Below are 18,674 nucleotides of genomic sequence, written 5' to 3'. Positions count from 1 at the left end.
TTCTTCTTATCCTGTGGTAAAAAGGCACCTTTGCCTCCAGTAACCGTGGAGATAATGGAGTCCAGGCCTGGACCAAATAGAATCTTAACCTTAAATGGGAGGGAAAGAAGTCTGGACTAAGAAGTCATCTCTGCAGACCAGAACTTCAGCCAGAGTGCCCTACTGGCTTGAACAGAAAAACCTGAAACCTTGGCATTCAGGCGAATAATTTGCATATTTGCATCACAAATAAAAGAATTAGCCACCCTTAAGGCCTTAATTCTTTCCAGGATCACGTTGAGGGGACCCTCCACCTCGATCAATTCAGATAAGCACCAGTAGGTAGCTGCTCCAGCAACCGCAGCAACAGCCGCTGCCGTTTGAAACAAATACCCTGTATGTTGAAACATCTTTCTTAACAGAGTTTCTATTTTCTTATCCATGGGCTCTTAAAAAGACGAACTATCCATGAGCGGGATAGTAGTGTGTTTAGCAAGTATTGGAGATAGGAAGAAGGGGAAAATGAAGAACTAACTCTTTCCCATTCATTCTTAATAATGTTCGCTATTTTTACGGGAACAGGGAAAGTTTGTGGTACAACCCTGTCCTCGTAGACCTTATCTAATTTAGGAATCAAAGGTTCCTCAGGCAATTTGGGCTCTGGAACCTCTAACGTAGCTAAAACTTCCTTCAACAGAAAGCATAAATGCTCAATCCTAAATCTAAAGTCTGGTTCCTCCGCAGCTGGAGGCCTAGAGGCAGCGGATTCCGACCCAGAAAGAGCACCCTCTGAAGTATCAGCGGCACCTTCATAATCTGATAACCTTGTATCAGATAAATTCAATAAGCTAGTAGATGACCCTTGGGAAGGATAGCAATATATAACCTTTCGCTTGCGCTTAGCAGGGCGAGGGAAAGCACTAAAGGCCGCAGACACTGCAGTTTGTAATTGCTCATAATCTGGTGGAAAAAGGGACCCCCCAGACTGGGGATTAGGAGTGCTATGGGAAGGGGCATGTGTAATAGGAGATGACTGTAGGGTGCGCACCTCACGGGACGGAGACACCTCAGAGGTGGATGGCTCAGTGTTATCAAACATATTAACTTTCTCTGACTCGATTACTTTATCAAGGCATGTGGAACATAATTGAGCAGGTGGCTATACCGCGGCCTACTCACAATATAGACAGGTATTAAATTTAGGTAAAGAGGGAGTACACGCTAACACATCAGAATCCTCCGTAGTTTGCACTTATGAAGCAGACTATAGATAATAGGATAAAACGGCATCTTTATAGCCCCAATGGCTGGGGCACTCACCACCTTCTATGACTCAGGCCAAACAGAGAAACCGCTTCTCCAGTAAACCGCACGGTCAGGAAAGAGGAAATCAGTGTAACCACACCCGGTCACATGGTGCACAATGCAGGACCGCTGCTGCTATAGAAAAAAAGCGCGCCAAGCCTTTCAGGCTGCGCAGCTTCCAAAAATGAAAGTAAAACCTGTATGTTCCAACATCTGCCTGAGCCACATCTCACACGTCTCAGCATAATCATAATAAAATAAAATAATGTGATTAATCCCCCCTGATCAATAATCCCCCTCCAGAGATATTAACCCTTGATTCCAAACAGATAAAAGGAGCCACACTGTGACCCTGTCTTCTTGTATAATCATGTGTGTATAAAAACTGAAATGATCTTACCGGAATCTATGCCGTGGAACAAAACACAGCCTCTCAAGTTTGACAGTCTTGTAGCATCGCTCCTGACATGGACTTGAGTGATGGAAGCAGGCAGTGAAACTCGTCAACACTGATTGCTTAGGAGCTGTTAATACTAGTCTGGATACGGTCGCAGAAAGACTCTCCCTGCATCTCCAGACTCTAACATTTGTCAATGCTCTCACTGAGAGGCTGACAAGACTACTTAAAACTCCAGTTCCACTTCAAAGGGTAGATACCCTTCATAAGGAACTACTCTGAATCTTCTGACACTTCTCTGCCAACCTTCTGTGACGAAAGGCAAAGAATGAATGGGATATGAGGGAAGTAGGGGGAGTATTTAAGCCTTTGGCTGGGGTGTGTTTGCCTCCTCCTGGTGGCCAGGTTCAGTATTTCCCAACAGTAAGGAATGACGCCGTGGACTCTCCTCATATTAAGAAGGAAAAAGGAATATATTTTACCTAAAAATTTAATCTCACAACAGTAAGGGTTCTGCATAAAGTTATTCTCCAGCTACTGTCAGCTGCATGAAAAAAAAAAAAAAAAATCATAAAAAAAACCCAGCCAATCAGCTTCATCAGTACTGATGTTACTATTTGCTTTACTGTGATCTTATGAGATTTCAAGTAAATCTTACGAGATTTTATAGTAAACTTCATTAAAATGAGTAGTGAAATAACATAACTGTGACTGTACATGCCAGATGCATGCTCCCTTGGAAATCCTGGGACTAGCATTCCTTTCCAATGAGATAAGGCTACTGAGAATATTTTTAGGTAAAATATCTTCCTTTTTTACAAAGAGATATTCAGGTGATATTTTATAGTCAACTTTATACAGCTAAGTTGATTAACTTGCAAGTGCTTCAAAATTTGGGTATCATATCATACCTATAAAACATAATTTATGTAAGAACTTACCTGATAAATTCATTTCTTTCATATTAGCAAGAGTCCATGAGCTAGTGACGTATGGGATATACATTCCTACCAGGAGGGGCAAAGTTTCCCAAACCTCAAAATGCCTATAAATACACCCCTCACCACACCCACAATTCAGTTTAACAAATAGCCAAGAAGTGGGGTGATAAGAAAGGAGCGAAAGCATCAAAAATAATTAATTGGAATAATTGTGCTTTATACAAAAAAATCATAACCACCACAAAAAGGGTGGGCCTCATGGACTCTTGCTAATATGAAAGAAATGAATTTATCAGGTAAGTTCTTACATAAATTATGTTTTCTTTCATGTAATTAGCAAGAGTCCATGAGCTAGTGACGTATGGGATAGCAGATACCCAAGATGTGGAACTTCAACGCAAGAGTCACTAGAGAGGGAGGGATAAAATAAAGACAGCCAATTCCGCTGAAAAATATTCCACAACCCAAATCAAAAAGTTTTAATCTTAATAATGAAAAAAACTGAAATTATAAGCAGAAGAATAAAACTGAAACAGCTGCCTGAAGTACTTTTCTACCAAAAACTGCTTCAGAAGAAGAGAAAACATCAAAATGGTAGAATTTAGTAAAAGTATGCAAAGAAGACCAAGTTGCTGCTTTGCAAATCTGATCAACAGAAGCTTCATTCCAAAAAGCCCAGGAAGTAGAAACTGACCTAGTAGAATGAGCCGTAATACTTTGAGGCGGGGATTTACCCGACTCCACATAAGCATGATGAATCAAAGACTTTAACCAAGACGCCAAAGAAATGGCAGAAGCTTTCTGACCTTTCCTGGAACCAGAAAAGATAACAAATAGACTAGAAGTCTTTCTAAAATCTTTAGCAGCTTCAACATAATATTTTAAAGCTCTTACTAAATCCAAAGAATGTAAAGATTTCTCCAGAGAATTCTTAGGATTCGGACACAATGAAGGAACAACAATTTCTCTACTAATGTTGTTAGAATTCACAACCTTAGGTAAAAATTGAAATGAAGTCCGCAACACCGCCTTATCCTGATGAAAAATCAGAAAAGGAGATTCACAAGAAAGAGCAGATAACTCAGAAACTCTTCTAGCAGAAGAGATGGCCAAAAGGAACAAAACTTTCCAAGAAAGTAATTTAATATCCAGAGAATGCATAGGTTCAAACGGAGGAGCTTGTAAAGCCCTCAAAACCAAATTAAGACTCCAAGGAGGAGAGATTGACTTAATGACAGGTTTGATACGAACCAAAGCCTGTACAAAACAATGAATATCAGGAAGATTAGCAATCTTTCTGTGAAAAAGAACAGAAAGAGCAGAGATTTGTCCTTTCAAGGAACTTGCAGACAAACCTTTATCCAAACCATCCTGAAGAAACTGTAAAATTCTAGGAATTCTAAAAGAATGCCAGGAGAATTTATGAGAAGAACACCAAGAAATGTAAGTCGATAATAAATCTTCCTAGACACAGATTTACGAGCCTGTAACATAGTATTAATTACTGAGTCAGAGAAACCTCTATGACTAAGAATCAAGTGTTCAATTTCCATACCTTCAAATTTAATGATTTGAGATCCTGATGGAAAAATGGGCCTTGAGATAGAAGATCTGGTCTTAACGGAAGTGTCCAAGGTTGGCAACTGGCCATCCGAATGAGATCCGCATACCAAAATCTGTGAGGCCATGCTGGAGCCACCAGTACAAACAAACGTTCCAATAGAATTTTGGAAATCACCTTTGGAAGAAGAACTAGAGGCAGAAAGATATAGGCAGGATGATAATTCCAAGGAAGTGACAACGCGTCCACTGCTTCCGCCTGAGGATCCCTGGATCTGGACAGATACCTGGGAAGTTTCTTGTTTAGATGAGAGGCCATCAGATCTATTTCTGGAAGTCCCCACATCTGAACAATCTGAAAAAATACCTCTGGGTGAAGAGACCATTCGCCCGGATGTAACGTCTGGCGACTGAGATAATCCGCTTCCCAATTGTCTACACCTGGGATGTGAACCGCAGAGATTAGACAGGAGCTGGATTCCGCCCATACAAGTATCCAAGATACTTCTTTCATAGTTAGAAGACTGTGAGTCCCACCTTGATGATTGACATACGCCACGGTTGTGACATTGTCTGTCTGAAAACAAATAAACTATTCTCTCTTCAGAAGAGGCCAGAACTGAAGAGCCCTGAAAATCGCACGGAGTTCCAAAATGTTGATTGGTAATCTCGCCTCCTGAGATTCCCAAACCCCCTGCGCTGTCAGAGATCCCCATACAGCTCCCCAACCTGAAAGACTCGCATCTGTTGAGATCACAGTCCAGGTTGGACGAACAAAAGAGGCCCCTTGAATTAGACAATGGTGATTCAACCACCAAGTCAGAGAAAATCGAACATTGGGATTTAATGATATTATTTGTGATATCTTTGTATAATCCCTGCACCACTGGTTCAGCATACAAAGCTGAAGAGGTCACATGTGAACACGAGCAAAGGGGATCGCGTCCGATGCAGCAGTCATGAGACCTAGAATTTCCATGCACAAAGCTACCGAAGGGAACGATTGAGACTGAAGGTTTCGACAGGCTGAAACCAACTTCAGACGTCTCTTTTCTGTTAGAGACAAAGTCATGGACACTGAATCTATTTGAAAGCCCAAAAAGGTTACCTTTGTCTGAGGAATCAAAGAACTCTTTGGTAAATTGATCCTCCAACCATGTCTTTGAAGAAACGACAAGTTGATTCGTATGAGATTCTGCAGAATTTAAAGACTGTAAAGTACCAAGATATCGTCCAAATAAGGAAATACCGCATTACCCTGTTCTCTGATTACAGAGAGAAGGGCACAGAGAACCTTTGAAAAGATCCTTGGAGCAGTTGCTAGGCCAAACGGAAGGGCAACAAACTGGTAATGCTTGTCTAGAAAAGAGAATCTCAGAAACTGATAGTGATCTGGATGAATTGGAATATGAAGGTATGCATCCTGTAAATCTATTGTGGACATATAATGCCCTTGCTGAACAAAAGGCAGAATAGTCCTTATAGTCACCATTTTGAATGTTGGTATCCTTACATAACGATTCAATATTTTTAGATCCAGAACTGGTCTGAAGGAATTCTCCTTCTTTGGTACAATGAATAGATTTGAGTAAAACCCCAGACCCCGTTCCAGAACTGGAACTGGCACAATTACCCCAGCCAACTATAGATCTGAAACACATTTCAGAAACGCCTGAGCCTTCACTGGGTTTACTGGAATGCGTGAGAGAAAAAATCTTCTCACAGGCGGCCTTACCTTGAAACCTATTCTGTACCCTTGTGAAACAATGTTCTGAATCCAAAGACTGTGAATCGAATTGATCCAAATATCTTTGAAAAATCGTAACCTGCCCCCTACCAGCTGTGCTGGAATGAGGGCCGCACCTTCATGCGGATTTGGGAGCTGGTTTTGACTTTCTAAAAGGCTTGGATTTATTCCAGACTGGAGAAGGTTTCCAAACGGAAACCGTTCCTTTAGGGGAAGGGTCAGGCTTCTGTTCCTTATTCTGACGAAAGGTACGAAAAAGATTAGCAGCCCTGTATTTGCCTTTAGATTTTTTGTCCTGAGGCAAAAAGGTTCCTTTCTCCCCAGTAACAGTTGAAATAATAGAATCCAACTGTGAACCAAATGATTTATTACCTTGGAAAGAAAGAGAAAGCAAAGTTGACTTAGAAGTCATATCTGCATTCCAAGATTTAAGCCATAAAGCTCTTCTAGCTAAAATAGCTAAATACATATACCTGACATCAATTCTAATGATATCAAAAATGGCATCACAAATAAAGTTATTAGCATGTTGAAGAAGTTTAACAATGCTATGAGCATTATGGTCTGACACTTGCTGCGCTAAAGCCTCCAACCAGAAAGTGGAAGCGGCAGCAACATCAGCCAAAGAAATAGCAGGTCTAAGAAGATTACCTGAACATAAATAAGCTCTCCTTAGAAAGGATTCAAGCTTCCTATATAAAGGATACTTAAAGGAAGTACTATCCGCCGTAGGAATAGTAGTACGTTTAGCAAGAGTAGAGATAGCCTCATCAACTTTAGGGATTTTGTCCCAAAACTCTAATCTATCAGATGGCACAGGGTACAATTTCTTAAACCTTTGAGGAGTAAATGAAGTACCCAGACTATTCCATTCCCTAGAAATTACTTCTGAAATAGCATCAGGAACTGGAAAAACTTCTGGAATAACTACATGAGGTTTGAAAACCGAATTTAAACGCTTAGTAGATTTAGTATCAAGAGGACTAGACTCCTCCATATCTAATGCAATTAACACTTCTTTAAGTAAAGAACGAATAAACTCCATCTTAAATAAATATGAAGATTTATCAGTGTCAATATCTGAGGCAGAATCTTCTGAACCAGATAGATCCTCATCAGAAACAGACAAGTCAGAATGATGGCGGTCACTTAAAAATTCATCTGAAATATGAGAAGTTTTAAAAGACCTTTTACGTTTACTGGAAGGAGGAATAACAGACAGAGCCTTCCTAATAGATTTAGAAACAAATTCTTTTACATTAACAGGGACATCCTGAACATTAGATGTTGAAGGAACAACAACAGGTAATGGATTATTACTAATGGAAATACAATCTGCATTAGAAAGTTTATCATGACAGTTATCACAAACTACAGCCGGAGGAACAGTTACCAAAAGTTTACAACAAATGCACTTAACTTTGGTAGAACCAGCATCAGGCAGCGTCTTTCCAGAAGTAGATTTTGATCCAGGGTCAAGTTGAGACACCTTGCAATATGTAATAGAAAAAACAACATATAAAGCAAAATTATCAAATTCCTTAAATGACAGTTTCAGGAATGGGAAAAAATGCCAAATGAACAAGCCTCTAGCAACCAGAAGCAATGAAAAATGAGACTGAAATAATGTGAAAAAAAGGTGGAGACAAGAATGACGCCCACATTTTTTTGGCGCCAAGAATGACGCCCACATTTGTTTGGCGCTAAGTACAACGCCTATATTTTTTGGCGCCAAGTATGACGCCACATCCTGTGACGCCGAAAAAAAAGACGCCCACATTTTTGGAGCAAAAAAACATCTGAACACTAAAAATGACAGCTTTTCCCAGGCTACTGTATGTATTGCAAGCTCTCCCTATCCCTCTACCACCCCGATACCTCACAAATATCCAAAGACTATTCAGCTCCTTCATTTGGGGAGGTAGGCATTCTAGAATTAATAGTAAGATAATGACATCCCCCCGAATACATGGTGGTCTGGGGGTCCCCAATTTAGAATTGTACAGATCTGCCATTTATATCCAAAGGATCCTCGACTGGAGGATACATGGGTCTCAAAAGCGGTGGGTTCACCTGGAAGAATATTTGTATAAAGACCAAAATCTCAGCTCTGTTTGCTGGTCCCCCCGTTTTGAAAACACAATCCACAACATAGACAATCCAATAACTAGAGAGACCTTATTACAGTGGTGGAAAACGAATAAAACTAACCCTTACCTATCATCCAACCCCTCCCCACTCACATCCCTGACACATAATTCTGAATTCTCTCTGGCTGACCCCTCTAACCCTAACCAACACTCCGACATTGCGATACATCACCTTTCAGAGAACGAACACTTACTCCCACATACCACTCTTCAGGAGCGGAACTTCGCTTGGGCCTCCAACTGGTTTAACTATAGAAGACTCCACAATTATATTACAACTCATAAATCCAATAATAACATGCTTAGACCTATGACTAAACTAGAAACGTTGATTACATCTCCTACCCCTTTAAGGCATACCCTATCTAAAATTTATTCTATTTTAACTCAACCTCCTCCGGGGTACTTACCTGGAGCTATTGAATCATGGGAAAGGGAGTTAGGAGTCATTATTCTCCCCCAAGTAGCATCATCTATATTTATAAATACTATGTCATCCTCCTCATCGGCTGCCCTTCTAGAGATGAACTATAAAATCCTTCATAATTGGTATCTCACACCTAGACGTTTATACAAATTATACCCTACAACTGGGAATAAATGCTGGCGATGTGGACACGCGGGGAGTGGTATGGGCCACATGTGGTGGTGGTGCAACAGCATCACTTGGTTTTGGAGAACCCTTCTGGGTGAGATTGAAAAATTTTTCCAGCTCATACTCCCTTTCGATCCCCTAATATTTCTTCTAAACAAACACATCAAACTCCCCTCCAAATCCCATGTCATTTTACTTTGCATATTCTCAAATGGCGCTAAAGCACTTATTGCAAAGAACTGGAAATCCATAGACCCTCCCAATATCATAATGTGGAAAAATAAAGTTAGCGACCTTATAGAACTAGAAGAATATAAAGCTTTTAGATTGGACACTAGGGATCATTATATTATTGCACAAAATATGTGGACACAATATTTAGCCTCAGAAAACTCTCTTTAATCACTCATCCACTAATGAGTTCCCCCTTACCCCCCCTTACTTTCCTGCATAGATAGAGAATTTTCATTAATTGACGGTACATCCTTTCAGATACTCTTATGTAATATTGATTTGAAACCCTGAAATGACACGGTAGACTGTTTTTCTTTTTGCATATGTTTTTTATTTTCTCAATACTGTTACCTTGAGAGACTGTTATTTTAATTTGACGTTCTGATTGTTTTTCTTTGTCAATGACAATTGTATTTTGTATTCCTTAACGGATTTTGTATTTTTGAAATTATACCAATAAAAAACAACTTGGAATAAAAAAAAACATCTGAACACATATACGTCAAAAAATGACGCAACCACGAACAAACTTCCGGCATCAATTAGGGCGCCGGAAATGACAAAAATTTTGCGCCAAAAAAGTCAGCGCCAAGAATTACGCAATAAATTGTAGCATTTTCAGCCCCCGCGAGCCTAACAGCCCACAGGGAAAAAAAATCAATTGAAAATTTTTAAGGTAAGAAAAAAATAATTATTCATATGCATTATCCCAAATAATGAAACTGTCTGAAATAAGAAATACTGATTATCCTGAATCATGGCAAATATAAGTTTAAACACATATATTTATAACTTTATAAATAAAGTGCCTAGCCATAGCTTTAGAGTGTCATAATAAAATAAGACTTACTTACCCTAAGACACTCATCTACATATAGTAGATAGCCAAACCAGTACTGAAACGAGAATCAGTAGAGGTAATGGTATATAAGAGTATATCGTCAATCTAAAAAGGAAGGTAGGAGAAGAAATCTCTACGACTGATAACAGAGAACCCATGAAATAGATCCCCTAGAGAAAGACCATTGTATTCAAATAGGCAATACGCTCTTCACATCCCTCTGACATTCACTGCACTCTGAGAGGAAAACCGGGCTCCAGCCTGCTGCGAAGCGCATATCAACGAAGAATCTAGCACAAACTTACTTCACCACCTCCACGGGAGGCAAAGTTTGTAAAACTGAATTGTGGGTGTGGTGAGGGGTGTATTTATAGGCATTTTGAGGTTTGGGAAACTTTGTCCCTCCTGGTAGGAATGTATATCCCATACGTCACTAGCTCATGGACTCTTGCTAATTACATGAAAGAAATTAACCTTTTCATAAATGTTAAACATTCATTTTTTTAAGAAACCTATACAACATTGAGCATCTATCCTTCAAATCTGGCCTTATATGACACAAGCACAACCAATATGGAGTGTTTCAGAAACATAATACCAATGCATAATTAGAAAACATTTTTAATATGAATTGAGGAGACTTTATCCTTAAAAAAAGGGTATTTTGATATTTATCGTTTTGGGAGAAAAGGTTTTATATTTTAACTTTATTACTAGTGCATCTTGAAATGTTAAAGGGGCACAAGTCAAAATAAACTTTTATGAATCAGAAAGAACATGCAGTTTTAAGACACTCTCCAATTTACTTCCATTATCAAATCTTGCAGTGTCTTTTAAAATTCACACTTTCTGGGGAACAAGATCCCACTGAGAATGTGCAGAAGCTCACAGGGTATACGTATACTAGTCTGTGATTGACTGATGTCTGTCATGTGATACAGGGGGCCGGAAAATGGCAGAGAAAATTAATTTGTCGGTAAAAAAAAAAATCTACTGCTAATTTGAAATTCAGAGTAGGTGTGGAATCACTGTCTTTTTATTATGCACTTGTTAATTATGTAATTCTATTTCATTGAGTGGTGCTTTAATTCTGTCATAATACACATTTTAAAAACTCACTATAGAATTACCAGTAATCTATCAGTGCCTTTGTTCTTTTGTCTGATCCATAAAAGCATGAATGGTTAAAATCTGGAGATTAAGATTATCTGTCTATCTGGTATGAGGATAGGAAGAATGTGAAGAGTTTTATGCCCACCTGAAAAATTGGTTACCCAAGAAAATTGTTCTTGTGTTAAGCATATCCTCATCAAGTCTATACTATGTCACATACTGTAACTTCCTTAACTGGAATATAGTTTATTATGTAAGTCTATTACCTTTCAACTCTCCATGGCCTATTCTTCCTAAGCGACCAATAACAACCCTCCATGGCAGGGAACTCATCTGTACAAGTCCTAGGCACCATTCCCATAGCTTTTGCAAACCACAACGGCGTGCAGACCCTTGTTTCCGTCGGGCTCTGTAATAGATAATAAACACACCTGTAAGACTACTTGTGAGAGGTAGTATACCTACAAAATGGTAATTCCTGATTTTAATATAAACATTATGCATATTTGAAACCTTGTATTCCATCTTGTTGAATGAAAGCAAAAATAGGAAAAAAAAAACCCTGCATCTTCCAAGAAAGAAATTCTTCATTTTACTTGTATTTCTTTAACACACACACATATGTATATATATATATATATATATATGTATATGTACATATAATATATATAGCATACAAGAAAAGATCAGCACTCACCAACAACCACAACCACTCTGTGCACGGCCAGTGTAAATCCAGAACGTAACCAGCGCTGTAGGACAGGATCCGGTGTCAATCCTACTGCTCCCCAGCAATGACGGCCAGCACCAGAGATGATCAAATTCACTATTTATTGTAAATAAACAAAGTTTCGGCCCCTCTTGGAGGCCTTGGTCACATGAGAACAAGTCACATAAGACAAGCATAACACATAAACCCAAAGAAGTGCCTTAAATACCCCCACCTATTATGCTGATAGGTTCACAAAAAAACGCCAAACACACAAAATTAAAACAGCTGAGTCTCATAGCTAACGCCAAAGCCTACTGGATGTAGTCATAGTAACCACATCAAAACAAATGTGCACACTCTGATGCGTGCGCCACAACGTAGTGACATCAGCAAGATGGTGGCGGTTGTCATGGAAACGCACAACAACAAAGCATACTAATAGCCTATAGAAAATGGGCAATCCGCCCTCAAATAAGCCGACAGTGAGTCACCATGACAACCGCTCAAACACAGTGTAATGCGCTGTTGAAAAAGATATAGACAAAGTAAGTGTTGACACGGAGTAAAACAACATCGCATACACACCACTGAAAGCTAATCATATGGAGTTACTAGATCATAGTTCTATACAGGGCCACTTGATATATGTAAGTGTAATTAAAATGTCAACAGGTACTAGAGAAGCAGTTAATGTTCAATCTAACCAACACATAACTACACAATAAAAACATAAATAAAATACGTCAGAGTGGAAGAACATACAAGTAACAGTGTGGAGTGGATCATATTGCCCTCATAGAGCTCTCCATCTATGCATATATATCTCAACAGCAACAATGTAGTATGTATTCACACTAAAAAACCTAACATATTAGCATGAGCCATTAAACCAGCGTACTCCAAGGAGATGGTAGAAATCCATATAAAGAGATGAGAGGAAGCTCACAGTCATTTATAGAAACAACTATAGTCAATCATAACATTCAAGCCTTGCGGAGTAATGGTATCCAAACGATGAATCCAACGAGACTCCAACCTCAGAAGAGCCTTGGCTCTATCACTTCCCCGCCTTGATTTTGGGTTATGATATATAAGAATCGTTTTCATAGTAGAGATTGCACGTCCCGCTTGTTGGAAGTGGCGTGCCACTGGTTGGTCCGAACACCCTTTTTTGATGGTCTGTCGGATGGCTGATTTGTGGTTCCCCAACCTCTCTCTAAAGGTGGTGATCATTTTACCCACATAATATAGAGAACATGGGCAAATAATAATGTAGATAACATGGTCTGACGTACAGGTCAGTCTGTGTCGTATAGAGAAGATTTTATTAGTGTGAGGATGATGGAAATTGTTGCCAACAATCATTCCTTTGCAGGTGATGCAATTCCCACATCTATAACAGCCTGTTTGTCTTCACCAACAAATCCCTAAGGTTCTGTGCCCTTTTGTATAATAATCTTTGTGTTGGCATTTTGCTGAATGGAAGAGTAGAGTCAGTAGCTACAACCGGCCAATGTTGATGAATAACTTCTTGCACCATCTTTGATGCTGGTGTAAATGTAGTAATAAAATTCAAGCGCTGGTCAGCTGTCTTCAGTGGTTTGGTACTGAGTGATTGTTGACTAAGTGAATGTGCTTTATCACTTTGTGTCTCTATCAACGATGTCGGATAGCCTCTATCTATAAATTTCTGGGCCATCGAATGAAGTTGTTGCTTCTTGTGAGCCTCCTTGGTGTTGTTGCGTACAACACGCAGGATCTGGGAGGAGCTAACCCCAGTTTTTTTGAAAATTCGGATGATAACTGTTAAAATGTAGTATAGAGTTCTTGTCTGTCGGTTTGCCATAAAGTGTGGTGTGCAACCTCAAGCCTGACAGTGTCTCACTCTTATAAATCTCTAAATCAAGAAAGTGTTTTCTCTCACTATTCATATCCATCTTGAACCATACAGTAGAATTCAGGATATTTAAATGGTTGAACCAAATTTGTAGAGATTCCATCCCCTCTCCAGACCAGGAAAACAGCATCGATATAGCGTCAATAAAACCTAATGGAGCTTTGTTCTGAAGATAGAATGTGTTCATGTTCATACATGGACATATAAATGTTGGCATAGGATGGGGCCATATTATATCCCATCGCCATGCCAAGTGTTTGCAAATAGAAATCATTCTCAAACCTATATCGATGTTTTCCTGGTCTGGAGAGCGGATGTGGAATCTCTACAAATCTGATTCAACCATTTAAATATCCTGAATTCTACAACAACACAGAGGAGGCTCACAAGAAGCAACAACTTCATTCGATGGCCCAGAAATTTATAGATAGAGGCTATCCGAAATCGTTGATCGAGACACAAAGTGAGAAAGCACATTCACTTAGCCAAACCAAAAAGACAGCTGACCAGCGCTTGAATTTTATTACTACATTTACACCAGCATCAAAGATGGTGCAAGAAGTTATTCATCAACATTGGCCGGTAGTAGCTACTGACTACTCTTCCATTCAGCAAAATGCCACCACCAAGGGCTAGACGGGCTGTTATAGATGTGGGAATTGCATCACCTGCAAAGGAATGATTGTTGGCAACAAGTTCCATCATCGTCACACTAATAAAATCTTCTCTATACGACACAGACTGACCTGTACGTCAGACCATGTTATCTACATTATTATTTCCCATGTTCTCTATATTATGTGGGTAAAACGATCACCACCTTTAGAGAGAGGTTTGGGAACCACAAATCAGCCATCCGACAGGCCATCAAAAAAGGGTGTTCGGACCAACCAGTGGCACGCCACTTCCAACAAGCGGGAAATGCAATCTCTACTATGAGAACGATTCTTATAGATCACATCCCAAAATCAAGGCGGGGAGGTGATAGAGCCAAGGCTCCTTTGAGATTGGAGTCTTGTTGGATTAATCGTTTGTATACCATTACTCCGTAAGGCTTAAATGTTATGATTGACTATTGTTGTTTCTATAAATGACTGTGAGCTTCCTCTCATCTCTTTATATGGATTTCTACCATCTCCTTGGAGCACGCTGGTTCAATGGCTCATGCTAATATGTTAGGTTTTTTAGTGTGAATACATACTACATTGTTGCTGTTGAGATATATATATGCATATATGGAGAGCTCTATGAGGGCAATATGATGTTCCACTCTCCACACTGTTACTTGTATATTCTTCCACTCTGACCTATTTTATTTATGTTTTTATTGTGTAGTTATATGTGCTGATTAGATTGAACATTAACCGCTTCTCTAGTACCTGTTGACATGTTAATTACACTTACATATATCAAGTGGCCCTGTATAGAACTATGATCTAGTAACTCCATATGATTAGCTTTCAGTGGTGTGAATGCAATGTTGTTTTACTCCGTGTCAACACTTACTTTGTCTATATCTTTTTAAACAGTGCATTACGCTGTGTTTGAGCGGTTGTCATGGTGACTCACTGTCAGCTTATTTGAGGGCGGATTACCCATTTTCTATAGGCTATTAGTATGCTTTGTTGTTGTGCGTTTCCATGACAACCACCACCATCTTGCTGATGTCACTACGTCGTGGTGCACGCATCCGAGTGCGCACATTTGTTTTGATGTGGTTACTATGACTACATCCAGTAGGGTTTGGCGTTAGCTATGAGACTCAGCTGTTTTAATTTTGTGTGTTTGGCTTTTTTTGTGAAGCTATTAGCATAATAGGTGGGGGTATTTAAGGCACTTCTTTGGGTTTATGTGTTATGCTTGTCTTATGTGACCAAGGCCTCCAAGAGGGCCGAAACGTTATGTTGATTTACAATAAATGGTGAATTTGATAATCTCTGGTGCTGGCCGTCATTGCTGGGGAGCAGTAGGATTGACACCGGATCCTGTCCTACAGCGTAGAGTACGTTATATATATATATTTATATATATACATACACACACATATATATATATATATATATATATATATATATACCTACTAGCCAGGCCAAAATGTTACTCGCCACTTCTGATCCCACCCATTCCCCGCCCACATCACACCCACGACAACCTTGTATGCATACAGTAAGCTATTGTGATATAGCTTTATTGTACAGTAATTTTAATCTTGTTTTTATTTTATACCATAACAGGTTAAATAAGGATACATACAGTAATAGACAAAAAAGTGCATAATAGCAACAGCTGAATGAAAAAAAGGCAACTACTGAACTGTGAATTAGCTCCTTTGGTTTATTTTTGTATATGGAATAGCTGTTTTTTGTTCTCTGCCACCACAACCTACTAAAAAGGACTGAGCTTGCAGGGAAATCAGATATCCTTATTTTACCATTTTCTATACATACAGACGATTCCTTATGTCTGTCTGTATACCAATGCCCAATACGTAGAGAGAGCCCCTTTAATACAGAGGGTAGCTACATAACAAATGTGCTACAATCACCAGGCATACATTATTAAAGTTTACCCAAATTCCAAGACATAAAATACCTTATATACTGTGTAAGAAATTTAAGACAGCATACATAGAATCTGTGCCAGATAAGTTGTTTGTATTTGTGTTTTATTAAATAAAGGTTAAATGTTTTTTGCATTTAATTAAATTTAATGCATTAGGTAAGCTTGGTTTTGTCAGTTTCCAAAAATGTGGCATTTTATGTTCCTATACATGAATGAAACAAAATTACAATATTGTTATGCCATAGAGTCTATTAACATAATTTATGCAAGAATTTACCTGATAAATTAATTTATTTCATAGTGGCAAGAGTCCATGAGCTATGGGATATACATTCCTACCAGGAGGGGGCAAGGTTTCCCAAACTTCAAAATACCTATAAATACACCTCCCACCTCACTCATACCTTAGTTTAATGTATAGCCAAGAAGTGAGGTGTAAAAGAAGGAGTAAAAAGCATACAAAAAGAGGCTTTATACTAAAAATCATAACTACAAAAAATAGGTTGGGTCTCATGGACTCTTGCCACTATGAAAGAAATGAATTTATCAGGTAAGTACTTACATAAATTATGTTTTCTTTCATGTAAGTGACAAGAGTCCATGAGCTAGAGACGTATGGGAAATAATACCCAAGATGTGGAAATCCACGGGTCACTAGAGAGGGAGTGATAAAATAACAGCTAAATCCGCTGAGAGATTAAATCCAAAATAATTAAGTTTTCTTAAAAAAAAACCCCACAAAAAAACTAAAGTCAAAAAGCATTATAATCAAACAGACAACTGACTGAAGAACCTTTCTACCAAAGGCTGCTTCCGAGGAAGCAAACACATCAAAATGGTAAAATGTAGTAAAAGTATGCAAAGAAGACCAAGTTGCAGCTTTGCAAATTTGATTAACTGCAGCTTCATTCTTAAAAGTCCAAGAAGTGGTGACTGATCTAGTAGAATGTGCTGTAATTCTCTGAGGCGGAGACTGCCCCGCCTCCAAATAAGCTTTGTAAATTAAAAGTTTCAACCAAGATGCCAAAGAAATGGCAGAGGCTTTCCGACCTTTCCTGGAGCCAGAAAAAATATCAAACTAGAAGTCTTTCTGAAATCTTTAGTAGACTCAATATTATTTCAAAGCTCTTACCTTACCATATCCAAAGAATGTAAAGATCTTTCAAGAGTATTCTATGGATTAAGACACAAAGAAGGAACAACCATTTCCCTATTGATGATGTTAGAATTCACAACTTTAGGCAAAAAAACGCAAAACAGCTTTATCTTGATCGAAAATCAGATAAGGAGACTTACAAGAGAGAGCAGCCAATACAGAAACTCTTCTAGCAGAAGAGATAGCCAAAAGAAATAACACTTTCCAAGAAAGTAATTTAATATCCAGAGAATGCACAGGCTCAAAAGGAGGAGCCTGTAAAATCTTCAGAACCAAATTAAGACTCCAAGTAATAGAAATAGATTTAATAACAGGTTTGATATGAATCAAAGCCTGAACAAAACAGTGAATGTCAGGAAGTTTAGCAATCTTTCTATGAAATAAGACAGAAAGAGCAGACATTTGTCCTTTCAAAGTATTTGCAGACAAACCCTTATCCAAACCATCCTGAAGAAACTGTAAAATCCTAGGAATTACGAAACAATGCCAAGAATAATTATGAGTGGAACACCATGAAATATAGGTTTTCCAAACCCGATGATACATTTTCCTTGAAACAGACTTACAAACCTGTATCATAGTGCTAATCACTGAGTCAGAGAAACCTCTATGACTAAGCACTAAGCGTTCAATTTCCATGTGTTCAAATTTAGAGATTTTAGATCCTGATGGAAAAACGGCCCATGAGACAGAAGGTCTGGCCTTAAAGGAAGTGGCCAAAGCTGGCAACTGGACATCCGGACAAGATCCGCATATCAAAACCTGTGAGGCCATGCTGGTGCTATCAGAAACTCATGACATTGCTCCATTATGATCTTGGAGATCACCCTTGGCAGCAGAACCAGAGGCGGAAAAATATAAGCAGGTTGGTAAAACCAAGGAACTGCTAAGACATCCACCATTTCTGCCTGAGGATCCCTGTACCTTGAAAGGGATCTGGGAAGCTTCTTGTTTAGACGAGAGGCCATCAGATCTATTTCTGGAAGACCCAACATCTGTACAAAATAAAAAAAAAACAAATCTGGATGGAGAGACCACTCCCCTGGATGTAAAGTCTCACGGCTGAGATAATCCGCTTCCCAATTGTCTACACCTGGGATATGAATTGCAGAAATTTGACAACAGTTGGATTCCGCCCAAGAAAGTATCCAAGATACTTCCTTCATTGCTGAAGGTCTGCAAGTCCCTCCTTCATGATTGACATATGCCACTGTTGTGATATTGTCTGTTTGAAAACAAATGTAAAGTTCTCTCTTCAATAGGCCATTCCTGAAGAGCTCTGAAAATAGCACAGAGTTCTAAAATATTGATTGGTAACCTCACCTCTTGAGGTTTCCAAACCCCTTGTGCTGTCAAAGACCCCCTGACAGCTCCCCAACCTGTAAGTCTTGCATCTGTTGTGATCACAGTCCAGGTAGGACTAACAAATGAGGCCCCTTGAACATTAAGGTAATGGTCTAACCACCAAGTCAGAGAGAGTTGAAT

The 18,674-nt window shown here is 39.0% G+C and overlaps 1 protein-coding gene across 1 annotated transcript in view; it reads right to left on the bottom strand.

Annotated features, from left to right (window-relative positions):
• Window positions 1–18,674, bottom strand: part of MED13 (mediator complex subunit 13) — a 1,182,528-nt gene that overhangs the window by 368,448 nt on the left and 795,406 nt on the right. Inside the window, exon 24 of the mRNA XM_053707341.1 lies at window positions 11,129–11,271. Within this exon, the coding sequence (XP_053563316.1) occupies window positions 11,129–11,271 (143 nt within the window). The remainder of the gene's footprint in view (window positions 1–11,128; window positions 11,272–18,674) is intronic.

The sequence above is a fragment of the Bombina bombina genome, chromosome 3 (genome assembly GCF_027579735.1).
Source record: "Bombina bombina isolate aBomBom1 chromosome 3, aBomBom1.pri, whole genome shotgun sequence".
NCBI classification, from domain to species: domain Eukaryota; kingdom Metazoa; phylum Chordata; class Amphibia; order Anura; family Bombinatoridae; genus Bombina; species Bombina bombina.
This window is presented reverse-complemented; position numbering and strand designations above follow the sequence as displayed.